General features: G+C 43.0%; 1 protein-coding gene across 1 annotated transcript in view; it reads right to left on the bottom strand.

Annotated features, from left to right (window-relative positions):
- Window positions 1-15,912, bottom strand: part of LOC126475470 (trimethylguanosine synthase) — a 76,406-nt gene that overhangs the window by 33,245 nt on the left and 27,249 nt on the right. Inside the window, exon 4 of the mRNA XM_050103357.1 lies at window positions 7,204-7,329. Within this exon, the coding sequence (XP_049959314.1) occupies window positions 7,204-7,329 (126 nt within the window). The remainder of the gene's footprint in view (window positions 1-7,203; window positions 7,330-15,912) is intronic.

The raw sequence follows: 15,912 nt of genomic DNA on the forward strand, positions 1-15,912 counted from the left end.
CATGATTAAAAATGATCACGACATCACTGAAGATGCCACTCAGTGAGACAAGTCTGTGGAGAACTGCAATAGATGGCAAAATTGTCAATGAAAAGGGAGCTGGAGGTGACCAGCAGAAGACATGCCATTATAGGGTTAATCACAGTAGACAAGAGGATGATGTTCTGGACAATGTTTTCCTGGATAAAGGTGTCTGACGAGGCAAAACCCACATGTACCTTGAAAACTCGGTGTTTTAAAAATACCTGAACGAAATAGAGCATGCAGCCACGGAAGACCCACTTGTAGCGACTATGGAGGATACCAGTCCTCTCCCAGATGTCGTAGGGTTTCTCCAAATTGAAAAACACGGCCAGAGTATGGAATTTCTACAGAAGACCATTCATGACATGGGTGGACAAAGTGACGAGATGGTCAACTGCAAAACAATTAGCTCGAAATCCACACTATGCAGTGGTTAGTAAATTGCGTGACTTGAGCCGCCATACAAGCCAGGTGTGAATTATACGTTCCATCACCTTGCAAACACAGCTGGTGAGAGAATGGGGCAGTACCTAGAAGGAAGGTATTTGTCCTTACTGGTCTTAGATATGGGTATGACAGTGGTTTCATGCCAAAGTCTGGGAAATGTGTCCTCTGGTCAGATGCGGTTGTATATACGAAGGAGAAAGTGCTTGCCTCCAAGAGAAAGGTGCTGCAACATCTGAATGTTAACACTGTCTGACCCTCGGGCTGTGGATTGGCATGAAGAGAGCATGATATAGCTCCCTCATAGTGAAGGCGATACTGTAGCATTCATGATTCTGAGAAGAGAGGGGTGTCACCTGAGACTCCTCCACTTGTTTCTGATGGAGGAAGGCAGGGCAATACTGGGAGGAGCTCGAAACCTCCACAAAATGGTGTTGGAGATAGTAATAGGATCCAATGTGCTACTGGCAGGCCAGAATTTGGGGAAAGGATCTTGGTTCCCGAGACCCGCCAGATATTGGCCCTCATGACAGAAGAGGTAGCAGAATGTTAAAAGAACTAGTAAATGAAATCCAGCTACCTTTTTTGCTGTCCCAAAGAACACAACAACACTGTGCATGCAACTGTTTATACAGATTGTAGTTTGCCATTGTAGGACGATGATTAAAAATGCAGAGAGCACATCTCTGTGCGCGAATTGCACAGTGACATACCTCAATCCACCAAAGGATCATGAGACGGCTTTGTAAAGAGGAAATGCGAGGAATGGAACATTCTGTGGCAGTAAGGATAATGTTTCTACGCTATGCTACCTGGTCGTCACAACTGGGGAAAATGATGTTCATCGAAAGTTGCCAGGGAGGAGTAAAGCCTCCAGTCAGCCTTAGTAAGCCGCCATTTGGGTGTGCACGTAGGTGGGGTAGGAGACAGCAAACAACTCCCTCATGAGATAGAATGCCATCATCAGGGGGAAAGTCAAAAATGGACCGGGAAGAAATGCAAGAGCTCAAAGCAGTTGTAAGCAATTTTGTTTCCTGGAGACAGATAATTAGCATACACTGCAATTCTAAGGGCACCTGTAAATCCTCTTTGTTTGACCTAAGGCCGTGAACATCCCACTGAAGGACAGTCATAACAAGGAAAGGGGAGGAGGGAAAAAAATGAAAGGATGTCACCCTGACCAAGTGCCAGCCTTCAAAAGATTCACTGCTAGAAGTGCAGAGGCTGGAGGATCCTGCTCCATCAGATCTGCAGCATCATTGGCATTCTCCTTCTGTCAATCTGCAGAATCCAGGGCAGAAAAACGATTGGCTGGGCACACCGGTAACACAGAGGTCGGCTGAACTAAGGTATCACATGGCAACACCATCAAAGAGGGTTTTTGAGTCGGCGAAAGAGAAGACCGTTTCCCTTTGTTCCACTTCTTGGAGCCTTTCCAGTTGGCAGAGAAAGACTCAGATGTTTGTTGGTTGGAGGGACACAGAAAGTCTTCGTGGAAGAATTCCTTCTGTTCTTTCCGGCCTGGTGGTTGCGTAGCAGGTGATTTCACCCCAGGAGGAGAATGTTTGGTGGCTTGCTGCACAGCTAGACTAGGAGATGGCGATGCTACCATGACAATGGGCGATTTCACAACCACAATGCTGAATTTGAGGTCGCATGTCTGCTTGGCCATGTCTTTCATGGAGCAAGATATACAAGAACAGTACTTTAAGTGTCAGATGGTAGAACACAGGGTTTGTGACTAGCCAGTAACTTGTGAGTGACCGACATTGGTAGCAGCGCATCGGGTTCGGAATATAGGGTCGGACTGTAATAACTTCATACCCTGCTTTGATCTTAGATGGAAGCACCACTCTACCAAAGGTGAGAACAGGGTGCATGTAGGCATTAAGGGTGCCTCTCTATCTTTTTTATCACCCAATGGATGGCAGTGACACCCTCATCAGAGAGGTACGTTTTGATTTCTGCCTTGGTCAGACCATTGAGCATCCTAGTGTAAATAACACCATGGGGAAGAATTCAGAATTCTATGAGCCTCGACACAAACAGGATAACTGTAGAGAAGCGAAGCAGCAAGCAGTAGTTTTGCTTGAGAAAGAGAAGTAGTCTCCAAAAGCAAAGTGCCACTGAATAAATGAGGACAGAATTTCACAGGGCCACAAATTGCATCAATACCTTTCCGAATTAGAAATTCATTTACCACTGCGTAGGACTGACCATCTGCAGTACGTGAAACCATGAGGAACCATAGTGCAGCTGGGAGGGTGTTTGAGTTGGGATCTTCATTCCATTCACGTTCGGTAGACATTGACTGCAAGGAGTGCTCACCTGCCTTACGTGATTGTTCACATCTCAGGTCATACCTCCCCAACACTTGTCAGAGGGACCAATTGGCAATTTGGTAAGGTAGCAGCCCAGGCAATCACCCCTTCCTGGGCCTGGCCTGTACCAGGGGTATGTGTGAATCCTACCTGTCAACCCAGGGCTAGGAATTTTGTGTTACCCACCCACCTGTTATGCATCAAGACGTGTGGACCGGCCTTCAGGAGTGCATAGGGTGGAAGGTAATAAAGAGGAGCTTCAAACACCGAAGCGGAGGATGGATAGGAGAAGGTGAAAGAAAAAAGGAACGAAAACCAGTGGCGAGACTGTTCTGTCTGCCACCGAAAATGTGGAACACATTCTGAAAAACACCCCAGACATGTTCCCCATGGGAGGGGAAAAAGAATAGGAAGAGGACAGACATGCAGCACGGAAGGGAAAAAATGATGCTAAGGCTGGGGCCCCATAGCAGCCAAGCACAAACCCGCCAAAGAGAGGCAAGTCCCCTGGGGGTGATTGTGTTTATAGAAAACATTTAAGTTACAAGTGGGCAACTATATGAAAATGGAAACACTATGAGAAAACATTCTCTAAAAAGATAAACAATATAGATTAAACAACGAAAAAAAAAAAAAAAAAAAAGGAAAGAATGGAAGGAAGAAAGAAAGGAAGGAAGAAAAAGAAAAAAATTAAGACTAATGCCCATGCAAAGTATTCAACAGCAAAATTACACTCAGGAGCATGAAATTTATAGCCATACCTCACAGATATGCACATATGTAATTAGTTATTTTTGCAAATAAGAACCGACCCTGCCTATAAGACAATAGCTTAAGGCACCAACATGAATTTAAGCATATACAATGTATTCCACTGACAATTCTCTTACTTTTGGAAATCAATGAAGTTGAATGGAAGTAAAACCAAGGAAAAATATACTGATGTAGCTCAGAAATAATGGGAAATACTAAATACCACAACAATACTTTGATGAATATCCCATCACAGAAACAATATAAAAAGATAAGGACACTTAACCTCATGTACACATTAATGGTGGGTGGAAATAAAGCAAAGCAGCCAACAATCTGAAGATTGTTTTGAACACTACAGTGCTTAATCAGCCTGGTTCTGTTGGAGGTAGCATGCTGTTACCTTCCCCTGACCTCTGGACTGATTGCCCAGCCCCAGCTATACTGGGACCTACAGCATAGGCTGAATTCCAAACCACGGTGCAACTCAGCATTTCTCAGATCAATAAACATTGTCAGAGGTGAAAGAAATAAGTGACAAAAATCCTAAGATTGACTGGGGATTGAAACTGTGACCTTGGATTTGTAGTCTGGCACTTAACCAAGGCACAATTAAGCTACTTATGACTGTATTAGCTTTTGGACTTAGATAGAAGAATTATACAGAGTAAAATTAGTTTTAATGTTTTCTATAATCCTGTCATGATTATAATACCAAATATGAACATACAAAAATCCCTAATGATACTGGTTTGTTTTTTAACACTTGAAAGTTGTGATATTAAAATTAGGATCCCATCAGATACTTAACATCATTTTCTTATGGCCAGGAGAAAATTTAATGAGCTAGTTCAGAAACACTAAATTCATGATGTCCAAAACTCTTTTATTTTCCGATGTAGCCACCATTAATAACAACGAAATTCATTCAACGTTTTCCCAATAAGTAGATATCGTCTCTGAAATGTAACTTTAAAAGGTATCGAGGATACCCAAACTAGATTACAATGGTCTCTAGTTTTACCTTTAAAAATCCCTGTGAGAATAGGTGGAAGTCTAAGGATGGGAAATTTACTGAATAAGTTGTTTGTTTGCGCCATTCATACTTCAAACTCTCATTGGCTCAGAGAATAAGTGCAAAATTTTCTAGGAGATTTTTAGGTTGTTCTGGCAATAGGTAAAAATAATCCCTTCTGATTTCTAGAAAATAAAAATTCTAGCTTTATGGCAGACAAAACCGACAACATCTTTATTGATGCTGGGCCATCGAATTACAGTCGTTTGGTAATATTGTTCCTGTCATAAAAATGTGGACTCATGTCTCATCCAGAGTAACAAATCTGCGCATAAAACCAATTGAATTTATCTTTGAACACTCATAGATTCATGAAACTTCCTGGCAGATTAAAACTGTGTGCCAGACAGAGACTCGAACTCGGGACCTTTGCATTTCCCGAGCAAGTGCTGTACTATCTGAGTTACCCAAGCGCGACTCACGACCCACCTCACAGCTTCAATTCTGCCAGTACCTCGTCTCCTACCTTCCAAACTTCACAGAAGTTCTTCTGCAAACCTTGCAGAACTAGCATTCCCAGAAGAAAGGATATTGCAGAGACATGGCTTAGCCACACTCTTGGGCAATATCTATCTGAAACTTGTTACACTATGCTCCCACGTTTAACTATGATAATCTGTTATTGTATGACTATGGCTTTGTAAGGGAAAAAAAACTAGTTTGAACACTAACAAATACTGCAAAAAATTAACCTTTTGTGTTACACTTTATAATTACAAATGCCTTACGAGTCTCTGGATATTGTTTATTTCTTTCTCACTTGTTCTGTTATTACTGTGATATTGTCATGGCAACATTTGCTTTTCCTAATCTCATTCTGTTTTTTTTTTATTTGAACATCCTCTGATGACAAAATTTCAATACTTCTGTGTTAACAGTGATTTGGTGAAGGTAAGAAAAAATATGTTTACTATAAGCTGCAAGCTAATGTTTCACTGAACATAGAGTGGAATCTTGTACTCATGCTCCCAATCCTTACTGTGTATAGCATCTCTATTAGAGTCATATTTATTCTCTTTTTGTTGACACTGCTTCTATGCCTCTTCAATATATGCTTTACATTTCCAAGACACAGAAGGGTCGTTTCCTTCAGTTCCACGCTACACCAATTTTTGCAAAAGTATAGTCAGTCCACAGTTACATAAATATATAAATTTAAATCAAAAAAGATATTTACTGTTGCCAACTTCTTTTATAGTTCTATACTGCCTCAGACACAAAAATAACAGGCATTTTCTGTTGATGCTGGAGCCAAAATGTGACTGACAGAATATTGTTAGTGACAAGATGTGTTGCTACTGTTTTTATACATAGCCTTTGTAAAAGCCTTCAGAAATGCTGCTAGTAAGAAAACTGGCCTGTAAATTGTCTCCTCTGTTTCTCCAGTTTTCAGTAAAAAATATTTAATAATGAATATTTTAATCTTCTGAAATGATACTGCATAGAAGACTTATTGCAGCACTAATATATGGTGCATTTATCTTTAAAACCCTATAAGATTTTCATTATGCCCATTTAAATGATCATTATGATGATTTTTCTAAAGCCTCAAAAATGTGGTTATTAGTTCCTTTATCCTCACAATCAAAGGAACAGTTGAAGAGTTTTGCATCTAGGGTCAAAAGCTATGGCATTGTCTCAAGAAATTAATTACAAAGAGTGGACAGAGTAATGATGATGAAAGATGTAGGGCACGCACGTTTGGCAGGTGGCTCTAACTATGATGATGATGTACATATTTTGTGGACATATCTCAATGCAAGGGCAAGCGATGAACGTAATTTCAATCTATTCAGTACAATAACTTCAAATAAAACACTGTGAAGTGAATCAAATGATGATCTCAACTCATAAAAGTAAACATGGGCCTATTGTCAAACAATTTTACGGATAGCTCAAGTACAGAATAGTGGGAATTAAAATTGGTATAAAGCTTATTCGGAGTAGCACAAGTTTGCTAAAGCCAGAGAACACATACAAATATGTGCAATGTCATAATGATAACATAACAGTGGAAAAAAAGAATTACAAGGTTCGAAGGATGACTGACTTCTTCTGTCTATCCACAACACTTTTCCATTTCAGGTTGTATCACTTGTTTTGTGGTATACCTTATCAATATTTTATTTTTCACATACTGATTAACACTTTCAGTGGTAATCTACACAGCATGTGCCACAAGTAAAAAATACTATTCTTGTAACTGCAGCACTTGTCTGTTAATATAATCACAGACAATTAAGAATCATCACAATCCTACTTCTGAAAAGGAATAGTGCAATATAGTTTACAACAAAAAGTTGTTTTTTTTTTTTTACAATCTGAGTCATTTAAGAAGCTGTTCAGTAGTGCAGTAGTGATAATATGACAGATGCAGGGTTTCAAATGGCAATATTTTTTGAAATATCAACCATCAACACCATAAACATGCTCTGGGACAAAACAAAATGTTCTTTGACGTTAATGCTAGCACAAATGAGCAAAACATTAGCATTTTACTTCTTTTCATACAAATTTTCATTAACATTTAACTGTTGTATCAATTCAATATCACATAAGAAACAGATCAACTGTAGTGCACCATACCTCCTCTTCCGAGTAACAGTTTTTACTTCATCAGGTATATCATCACAATCTGGAGCATCTGGTTGTGAATTTGCTTGTGACACACTCAAATTTTTTAGCAAGTGTCCTACAGAATCCATCAGTTTCCTGAAGAAACAAAGGTAAAATATAAAAGAAATATCTATGTATATCTTACATAAAGATAAGCACAATGAAGTCTTAGCATTAGTAATATTACGAAAGGAAAGGAAAGGAGAGGAATGAATAAACAACTTTGGTATAAAACCTGTCCACAAATTACCAAGATTTGAATCTTAATTTTTAAAAGAAAAAACTCAGTTCTAAAGTTTTACTACAGCCTTTAACTTCTATCAGGTCCTATAGCTGAAGAGAAAATAGGGCATATTCGGTTCAATTTTTCTTCTGAACAGTGTTCACAAGATAGTACAGTTTGCTTCTATTTCGCTTTAGCGCGCAAAACCTACTGTGGTCATATGCACCCAAATCAAATTATAGAACACAAAGACAGAGGAGTTAAAAAACGACTATACGTCAGTCCCAATTGACATAAGACAGTTAAAAACAGGGACGTGGAAAAAGTACTAAAAAAGACACCATACAGAAACGGAGGTCCAAAACTAAAAATTAAACAGCCTTCACCATATTACTTTGGTGTATAAAAAGTAAAACACGGTCCACAGCCCGCGTGTCATTTGCTAAAATGGCCAATAAATCAGACGAAAAACCCAAGCGGGAACATAAACAACTAAAAAATGGGCATTCCGTCAGGAAATGGCAGACAGTTAAAACTTGGGCACAATGTGTACAAAGTGGTGGGGTAGCGCCACTTCTCGAATGACGATGGGTAGAAAAGCACTGCCTAATACGCAGCCTAGTGAAAATGACCTCAACGGGAGGGCCGAGATGAGATCGTCCAAGCCGCTGGGAGAGGCTTAATAAGCCTGAGCTTATTACGGTGATGGGACGACCATTTGTGATGCCAAAGGGACACAACCTCCTGACAGACGGCAACACAGAGACCATCGGAGGGAATATAGGAACTAGCAGGCTGAGGTAAGAGGACTGCAGCTTTGGCAGCAGCGTCAGCAGCCTCATTTCCTGACAGACCAACATGACCAGGAACCCACATAAACACCACAGTGGCACCACCAAGGGTGCAAGTGACAGTTTTCCTGGACCCTTTGTTCTATGGGATGGGTGGTATACAGCGCACATACACTTTGACGGGTGCCGAGTGAGTCTGAGCAGAGGACAAAATTGAAAAGTCTGTGGCGCTACGTGTACTCCATGGCCTGATACAATGCAAAGAGCTCAGTTCCGAGAGCCATCAGTGTCCACAAAAGTACTATTGTGAAGTTCCTTTCAAGGGTTGTGAAACTACAGGCAATAGAGAGAGGCTGGAGTAGTGTCCTTAGGAAGTCAATGAAGGCCAAGGTTAACATGGGCCACTTCTCGGTGCCAAGGTGAAGGATTAACACCCACCAGGAAAGTTGTAGATAGTGTGAAGTTAAGCCGCTGTAGCAAGCGCCGAAAGCAGAATCCAGGAGGTAACAGAGAAGAGGGACACGCCCCATACTGGCGGAAGGAGGAGGCATAGGATGGGTGACCATGCATGGCAGACAAATGGCATACATACCTGCTCAGGAGAAAGTCACTGCGGTAGGACAGTGGTAGTTCTGCATCTTCAGCATGCAGACTCTCAACCAGGCTAGTGTAAAAGGCGACAGTGGCCAAACAGATGCCATGATGGTGGATAGTGTTGAGACGGCGTAAGAGGGATGGATGTGCAGACGTGTAAATGAAGCACCCATAGTCGAGTTTCAAAAGGACATAGGACTGGTACAAATGGAGGAGGGTGGATCGATCTGGACCCCAGGAAGTACCATTGAGGACACGTAGGACGTTGAGGGACTGTGAACAGTAGGCTGCCAGGTAAGACACATAGGAGGACCAAGAGTGTTTCTATTAAACATTATCCCCAGGAATTTCGTAGTTTCAACGAATGGAAGAGCAACAGGCCCAAGCTGTACAGATGGTGGGAGAAACCATTTGTGCCACCAGAAATTCACACAGACGGTTTTGTCAATGGAAAAACGAATGCCCCTGTCGATGCTCCAGGAATAAAGACAATCAAGACATCGCTGAAGACATCGCTCAGTGAGACAGGTCTGTGGAGAACTGCAATATATGGCAAAATCGCCAATAAAAAGGGACCAGAAATGCCCAGTGGGAGAGAGACCATTATAGGATTAATGGAAACAGCAAAGAGGACAACGCTCAGGGTGGAACCCTGAGACACACTATTTTCCTGGATAGAGGTGTCCAACAACGCAGAACCCACACACACGTTGAAAACTCGTTGTTTTAAAAATTCCCAAACGAAACAAGGCAGGTGGTCATGGAAGCCCCACACGTAAAGAGCAAGGAGGATACCAGTTCTCCAGCAGGTGTCGCAGGCCTTCTCCAAATCTGAAAACTCGGCCACAGTCTGTGATTTCAGCAGAAAACCGTTCATGATATGGATGAACAAAGTAATGAGATGGTCAACTGCAGAACGCCACACTTGAAATCCACATTGTGCATTCTTTAGTAAATTGCGAGACTCAAACTAACATACCAGCCGAACACGAAACAAATGTTCTATCACTTTGCAAACACAGCTGGTAAGAGAGATGGGGCGGCATCTAGAAGGAAGGTTTTTGTCCTTACCAGGCTTAGGTATGGATATGACAGTGGCTTCACGCCAAAGTTCGGGAAATGTGTCCTCTGCCCAGGTGCGGATGTATGTGTTAAGCAGAAAGTGCTTGCCCACTAGAGAAAGGCGCTACAACATCTGAATGTGGACAGTGTCTGGCCCTTGGGCGGAGGATTTGGATGAAGTGAGAGCACAATCTAGCTCCCTCATACTAAAGGCAGCATTGTAGCACTCACGATTCTGCTCGTTTCCGATCGAGGGAGGCAGGGTGATAGTGGGAAGAGCTCGACACTTCCGCAAAATGGTGACCCAAGGTGTTAGAGATAGCAACAGGGTCCACGATAACATCATCTGCTACTGTCAGGCTGGAAACTGGCCGAATGGATCTTGGTCCCAGAGGGCCGTCAGAAGTTGGCCCACAGGACAGAGGAAGGTGTGAAATTGTTAAAAGAACTAGTGAATGAAGTCCAGTTAGCCCTTTTGCTATACCAAAGGACACAACGACACTTTGCATGCATCCGTTTATGATGAATGCAGTTTGCCATCGCAGGATCTGCAGCAGTAAGGATAACGTTTGTGCGATATTCCACCTGGCCATCACAACTGGGGAAACGTTTTTCTTCAAAGGTCGCCTGGGAGGAGTAAAGCCGCCAGTCATCCTTAGCAAGCTGCCACTTGGGTGTGCACACAGGTTGGGTAGGAGTCAGGAAACAGATAGCATATGGGAAATGGTCGCTTGAGTAGGCGTCAGAAAGAACAGACCACTCAAGACGATGGGCGAGCTGGGCAGTGCAGAGTTAGATCCAAATGTGAATAGGTGTGCGAGGATTGGGAAGGAAAGTGGGTGCTCCAGTGTTAAGGCAGAAGAGGTTGTGTCGATTAAGACGATCAGCCAAGAGGGCACATCTCTGACAGGTTCTGGGAGAATCCCAAAGGAGATGATGGGCATTAAAGTCACTGAGTAGCAGAAATGGGGGAGGTAGCTGCCCAGTAAGCTGAGGGAAGTCTGCCCTGGTGACACCGAATGACAGAGGGACATAATTGGTACAGGGGGAAAAAGTCAGGTGGGGAAGGAAAAGGCGAACTGCAACAGCTTGAAAATGGGTAGTCAGGGAGAGGATTGACTATTATGTCATCCCGCATGAGCAGCATGATGCCTACATGAGATGGAATGCCAACCTCAGGGGGAAGGTCAAAACAAATCGGGAAGAAATGTGAAAGCTCAAAGCGGTCCTGAGGGCGGAATTTCCTTTCCTGAAGGCAGAGTATAAGGGGAAGCTGAGATGCTAAAAGCAACTGTAAATCCTCTTTGTGGGACCAAAGGCCTCGAACGTTGCTTTGGAGGAGAGTCATGATGAGGAAGAGATGTAGGGGTGTCAGCTCGGCAGCTACTGAGTGACAGCCTGGGAAGAGTTGCTGCTACAGGGCAAAGAAGCAGGAGGATCCTGCTCTGTGGGGTCCACAGAAGCATCGGCTTGCTTATGCTCCCTGTCTGTGGAGTCCAATGCTGAAAAAATGGTTGGTGGTGCGCACCGGTGACACGGAGGCTGGCCATTTGACTTTGGTGGACTTCTTCAAGCCTTTCCGGTTAGAGGAAGACTCGGGTGGCCGGCCATTTGCCTTTTGTGGACTTCTTCAAGCCTTTCCGGTTAGAGGAAGACTCGGGTGTTGTTTGGCTGGAGGGTTGTACGAAGTCTTCGCAGGAGTACTCCTCCTGTCCTTTCCAGCCTGCCTATCAGTGGTGTAGCTGGTGGCTTCGCCCCTTGAGGCGAGAGTTTGATGGCTTGTTGCACAGCTGGATGGGAGGATGGCGATGCTACCTTGACACTGGACAATTTGACAACCTCAGAGCTGAATTTGAGGTTGCATGTCTGCATGGCCATATTCTTCGTTCCTTCATCAGGGAGGAGAGAGGGGAAAAAAGGGAAGAAGGGAAAGTGGATTCAGTTACTCACAACCCAGGTTATGAAGCAACAGGGAAAGGTAAACAGGGAGGGTAGCAAGGATGGAGGCATGGTTGTCAGAGGGAAGCCAAAGATATTCTACTGTAAGTACTGTGCCAGCTTCAAACCAAAGAGGATGCATACAGAAGTAAAGAGGTATATAGTATAAAGATAAACACAACTATGTAGGATAAAAAGATGCGTGAATGGCTAAAGAGGAAAGGGAAAGAGGAGAAGACTGAAGAGTGAATGGGAGTGAGGTTGTTTAACGTAGGTTCAGTCCAGGGGGATGGCGGGATGAAAGGATGTGTTGGAGTGCAAGTTCCCATCTCCAAAGTTCTGAAAGCTAGGAATGTAACTGCGGAGATGGGAACTTGCACTCCAACACATCCTTTCATCCCGCCATCCCCCTGGACTGAACCTACGTTAAACAACCTCACTCCCATTCACTCTTCAGTCTTCTCCTCTTTCCCTTTCCTCTTCAGCCATTCACGCATCTTTTTATCCTACATAGTTGTGCTTATCTTTATACTATATACCTCTTTACTTCTGTATGCATCTTCTTTGGTTTGAAGCTGGCACAGTACTTACAGTAGAATATCTTTGGCTTCCCTCTGACAACCATGCCTCCATCCTTGCTACCCTCCCTGTTTACCTTTCCCTGTTGCTTCATAACCTGGGTTGTGAGTAACTGAATCCACTTTCCCTTCTTCCCTTTTTTCCCCTCTCTCCTCCCTGATGAAGGAACAAAGTTCCGAAAGCTAGAAATGTAAATTTTCAGTTCTGTTTTGTGTGTATCTATCGGCTGTACTGAGCTGAGGTAAGTACTGGCCAGCCCCTCTATTTCTTTGTCAGTATTTGGCCATATTCTTCGTTGAGCAAGGGGTAACAAAAACAGAACTATAGGTGCGGGATGGAGGAACGCACGGTTTGTGAATAGCCAATAACTTACAAGTGACTGGGTAAGGCACTTTTTTTTTTTACCCGATCTCTTGGAAAGCCCGCTCATCAAGATAAATGGGAAAATCCCAAGAGGAGGTGGCATGACCACCATTGCAGCTGATACAGCAGAGAGAAGGAAGCGGACAATCGCCCTTGTCCACATTTCTACCTCAGGTTACACATTTGACTGGGTGTCAACAACATATTCGAGTGTGGTTGAAATTATGACACTGGTAGCAGCACATCGGGTTTGGAATGTACAGCCGGACTGTGATAATTTCAGAGCCTGCTTTCATCTTGGACGGAAGCACCACTCCATCAAAGATGAGAAAGAGAGGGCGAGTGGGGACTAAGGAGGAATCTGCCTTTTTAATCACCCAATGGATGACAATGATACCTTAGCCAGAGAGGTAAGATTTGATTTTGGCCTCAGTTAGACAGTCGAGCAGCCTAGTGTAAATAACACAACGGGAAGAATTTAAAGTTCTATGAGCCTCAAAAAGAACAGAGTAGCCGTGGAGAAGCGAGGCGGCAAGCAGTTGTTTTGCCTGAAAATTGGAAGTAGCCTCCAAAAGCAAAGTGCCATTCCATAAACAAGAGCAAGATTTCATAGGGCCGGAAACTGCATCAACATCTTTCTGAATAATAAACGGATTTACTGTGGCGAAGGACTGACCGTCTTCAGTATGTGGGAGCACGAGGAACCGCGGTGCAATGGGAAGGGTCTTTGAATCGTTAGCCTCATTATGTTTATGTTTTGTAGACGTTGATTGTCAAGATGATTGGCTCATTGCAAGAAAATCCACCATGATTGCCAGCATCTCTGATGGCGTGCTCCTTCCAATTGGGGGCCCCCTTCACAAGGGGCGCATCTACCTTGGGTGATTGTTCACACTTCCCAAACACCTGACAGAGGCACCAATTGGCAATTTGGGAAGGTTGCAGCTCAGGCAATCACCCCTCTTTGGGCCTGGTCTGTACCAGGGGCTACGTGCAAACCCCACCTGTCGACCCGAGGCTTGGAATTACATGTTACCCAGTCACCTGTTATGTGTCGTGTCAGACATGTGGGCCGGCCTTCAGGAGCACACAGGAAGGAAGATGAAAAAGAGGAACCTCAAATGCCAAAGTGGAGGAATGAGAGGAGATGGGTAACAAAGAAAGGAAATGGAGCAAAAAAAAAAAAAAAAAAAAAAAAAAAAAAAAAAAAAAAAAAAAAAAAAAAAAAAAAAACACAAAAAATGACATGTTCCCCAAGGGAGGGGAAAAAGAACAGTAAGAGGATAGACATGCAGCACGGAAAAGAAAAGATGATGCAAAGGCTGTGGTCCTGTGGCAGCCAAGCACAAACCCGCCAAAGAGTAGCATGCCGCCTAGGAGGAAGATAGTACAGTGGCAATTTACAACAAGATAAAAGATCTGTCTGTGCTACAACTCTTTGGTACTCTTAATTTTTTGCTCTGGAAACTCTGAATAAAATTCTGCTATTAGTGTACACTCTGCCCTTGTTTACTGCCCTTGTTGTTGTTGTTGTTGTTGTGGTCTTCAGTCCTGGGACTGGTTTGATGCAGCTCTCCATGCTACTCTATCCTGTGCAAGCTTTTTCATCTCCCAGTACCTACTGCAACCTACATCCTTCTGAATCTGCTTAGTGTATTCATCTCTTGGTCTCCCTCTACGATTTTTACCCTCCACGCTGCCCTCCAATACTAAATTGGTGATCCCTTGATGCCTCAGAACATGTCCTACCAACCGATCCCTTCTTCTGGTCAAGTTGTGCCACAAACTTCTCTCCTCCCCAATCCTATTCAATACCTCCTCATTAGTTATGTGATCTACCCATCTAATCTTCAGCATTCTTCTGTAGCACCACATTTCGAAAGCTTCTATTCTCTTCTTGTCCAAACTATTTATCGTCCATGTTTCACTTCCATACATGGCTACACTCCATACGAATACTTTCAGAAATGACTTCCTGACACTTAAATCAATACTGGATGTTAACAAATTTCTCTTCTTCAGAAACGCTTTCCTTGCCACTGCCAGCCTACATTTTATATCCTCTCTACTTCGACCATCATCAGTTATTTTGCTCCCCAAATAGCAAAACTCCTTTACTACTTTAAGTGTCTCATTTCCTAATCTAATTCCGTCAGCATCACCCGACTTAATTAGACTACATTCCATTATCCTTCTTTTGCTTTTGTTGATGTTCATCTTATATCCTCCTTTCAAGACACTGTCCATTCCATTCAACTGCTCTTCCAAGTCCTTTGCTGTCTCTGACAGAATTACAATGTCATCGGCGAACCTCAAAGTTTTTATTTCTTCTCCATGAATTTTAATGCCTACCCCGAATTTTTCTTTTGTTTCCTTTATTGCTTGCTCAATATACAGATTGAACAACATCGGGGAGAGGCTACAACCCTGTCTTACTCCCTTCCCAACCACTGCTTCCCTTTCATGTCCCTCGACTCTTATAACTGCCATCTGGTTTCTGTACAAATTGTAAATAGCCTTTCGCTCCCTGTATTTTACCCCTGCCACCTTTAGAATTTGAAAGAGAGTATTCCAGTCAACATTGTCAAAAGCTTTCTCTAAGTCTACAAATGCTAGAAACGTAGGTTTGCCTTTCCTTAATCTTTCTTCTAAGATAAGTCGTAAGGTCAGTATTGCCTCACGTGTTCCAGTGTTTCTACGGAATCCAAACTGATCTTCCCCGAGGTTGGCTTCTACTAGTTTTTCCATTCGTCTGTAAAGAATTCGTGTTAGTATTTTGCAGCTGTGACTTATTAAGCTGATAGTTCGGTAATTTTCACATCTGTCAACACCTGCTTTCTTTGGGATTGGAATTATTATATTCTTCTTGAAGTCTGAGGGTATTTCGCCTGTTTCATACATCTTGCTCACCAGATGGTAGAGTTTTGTCAGGACTGGCTCTCCCATGGCCGTCAGTAGTTCCAATGGAATATTGTCTACTCCGGGGGCCTTGTTTCGACTCAGGTCTTTCAGTGCTCTGTCAAACTCTTCACGCAGTATCGTATCTCCCATTTCATCTTCATCTACATCCTCTTCCATTTCCATAATATTGTCCTCAAGTACATCGCCCTTGTATAGACCCTCTATATA

This window comes from Schistocerca serialis, chromosome 4 (genome assembly GCF_023864345.2).
Source record: "Schistocerca serialis cubense isolate TAMUIC-IGC-003099 chromosome 4, iqSchSeri2.2, whole genome shotgun sequence".
In the NCBI taxonomy this organism is placed as follows: domain Eukaryota; kingdom Metazoa; phylum Arthropoda; class Insecta; order Orthoptera; family Acrididae; genus Schistocerca; species Schistocerca serialis.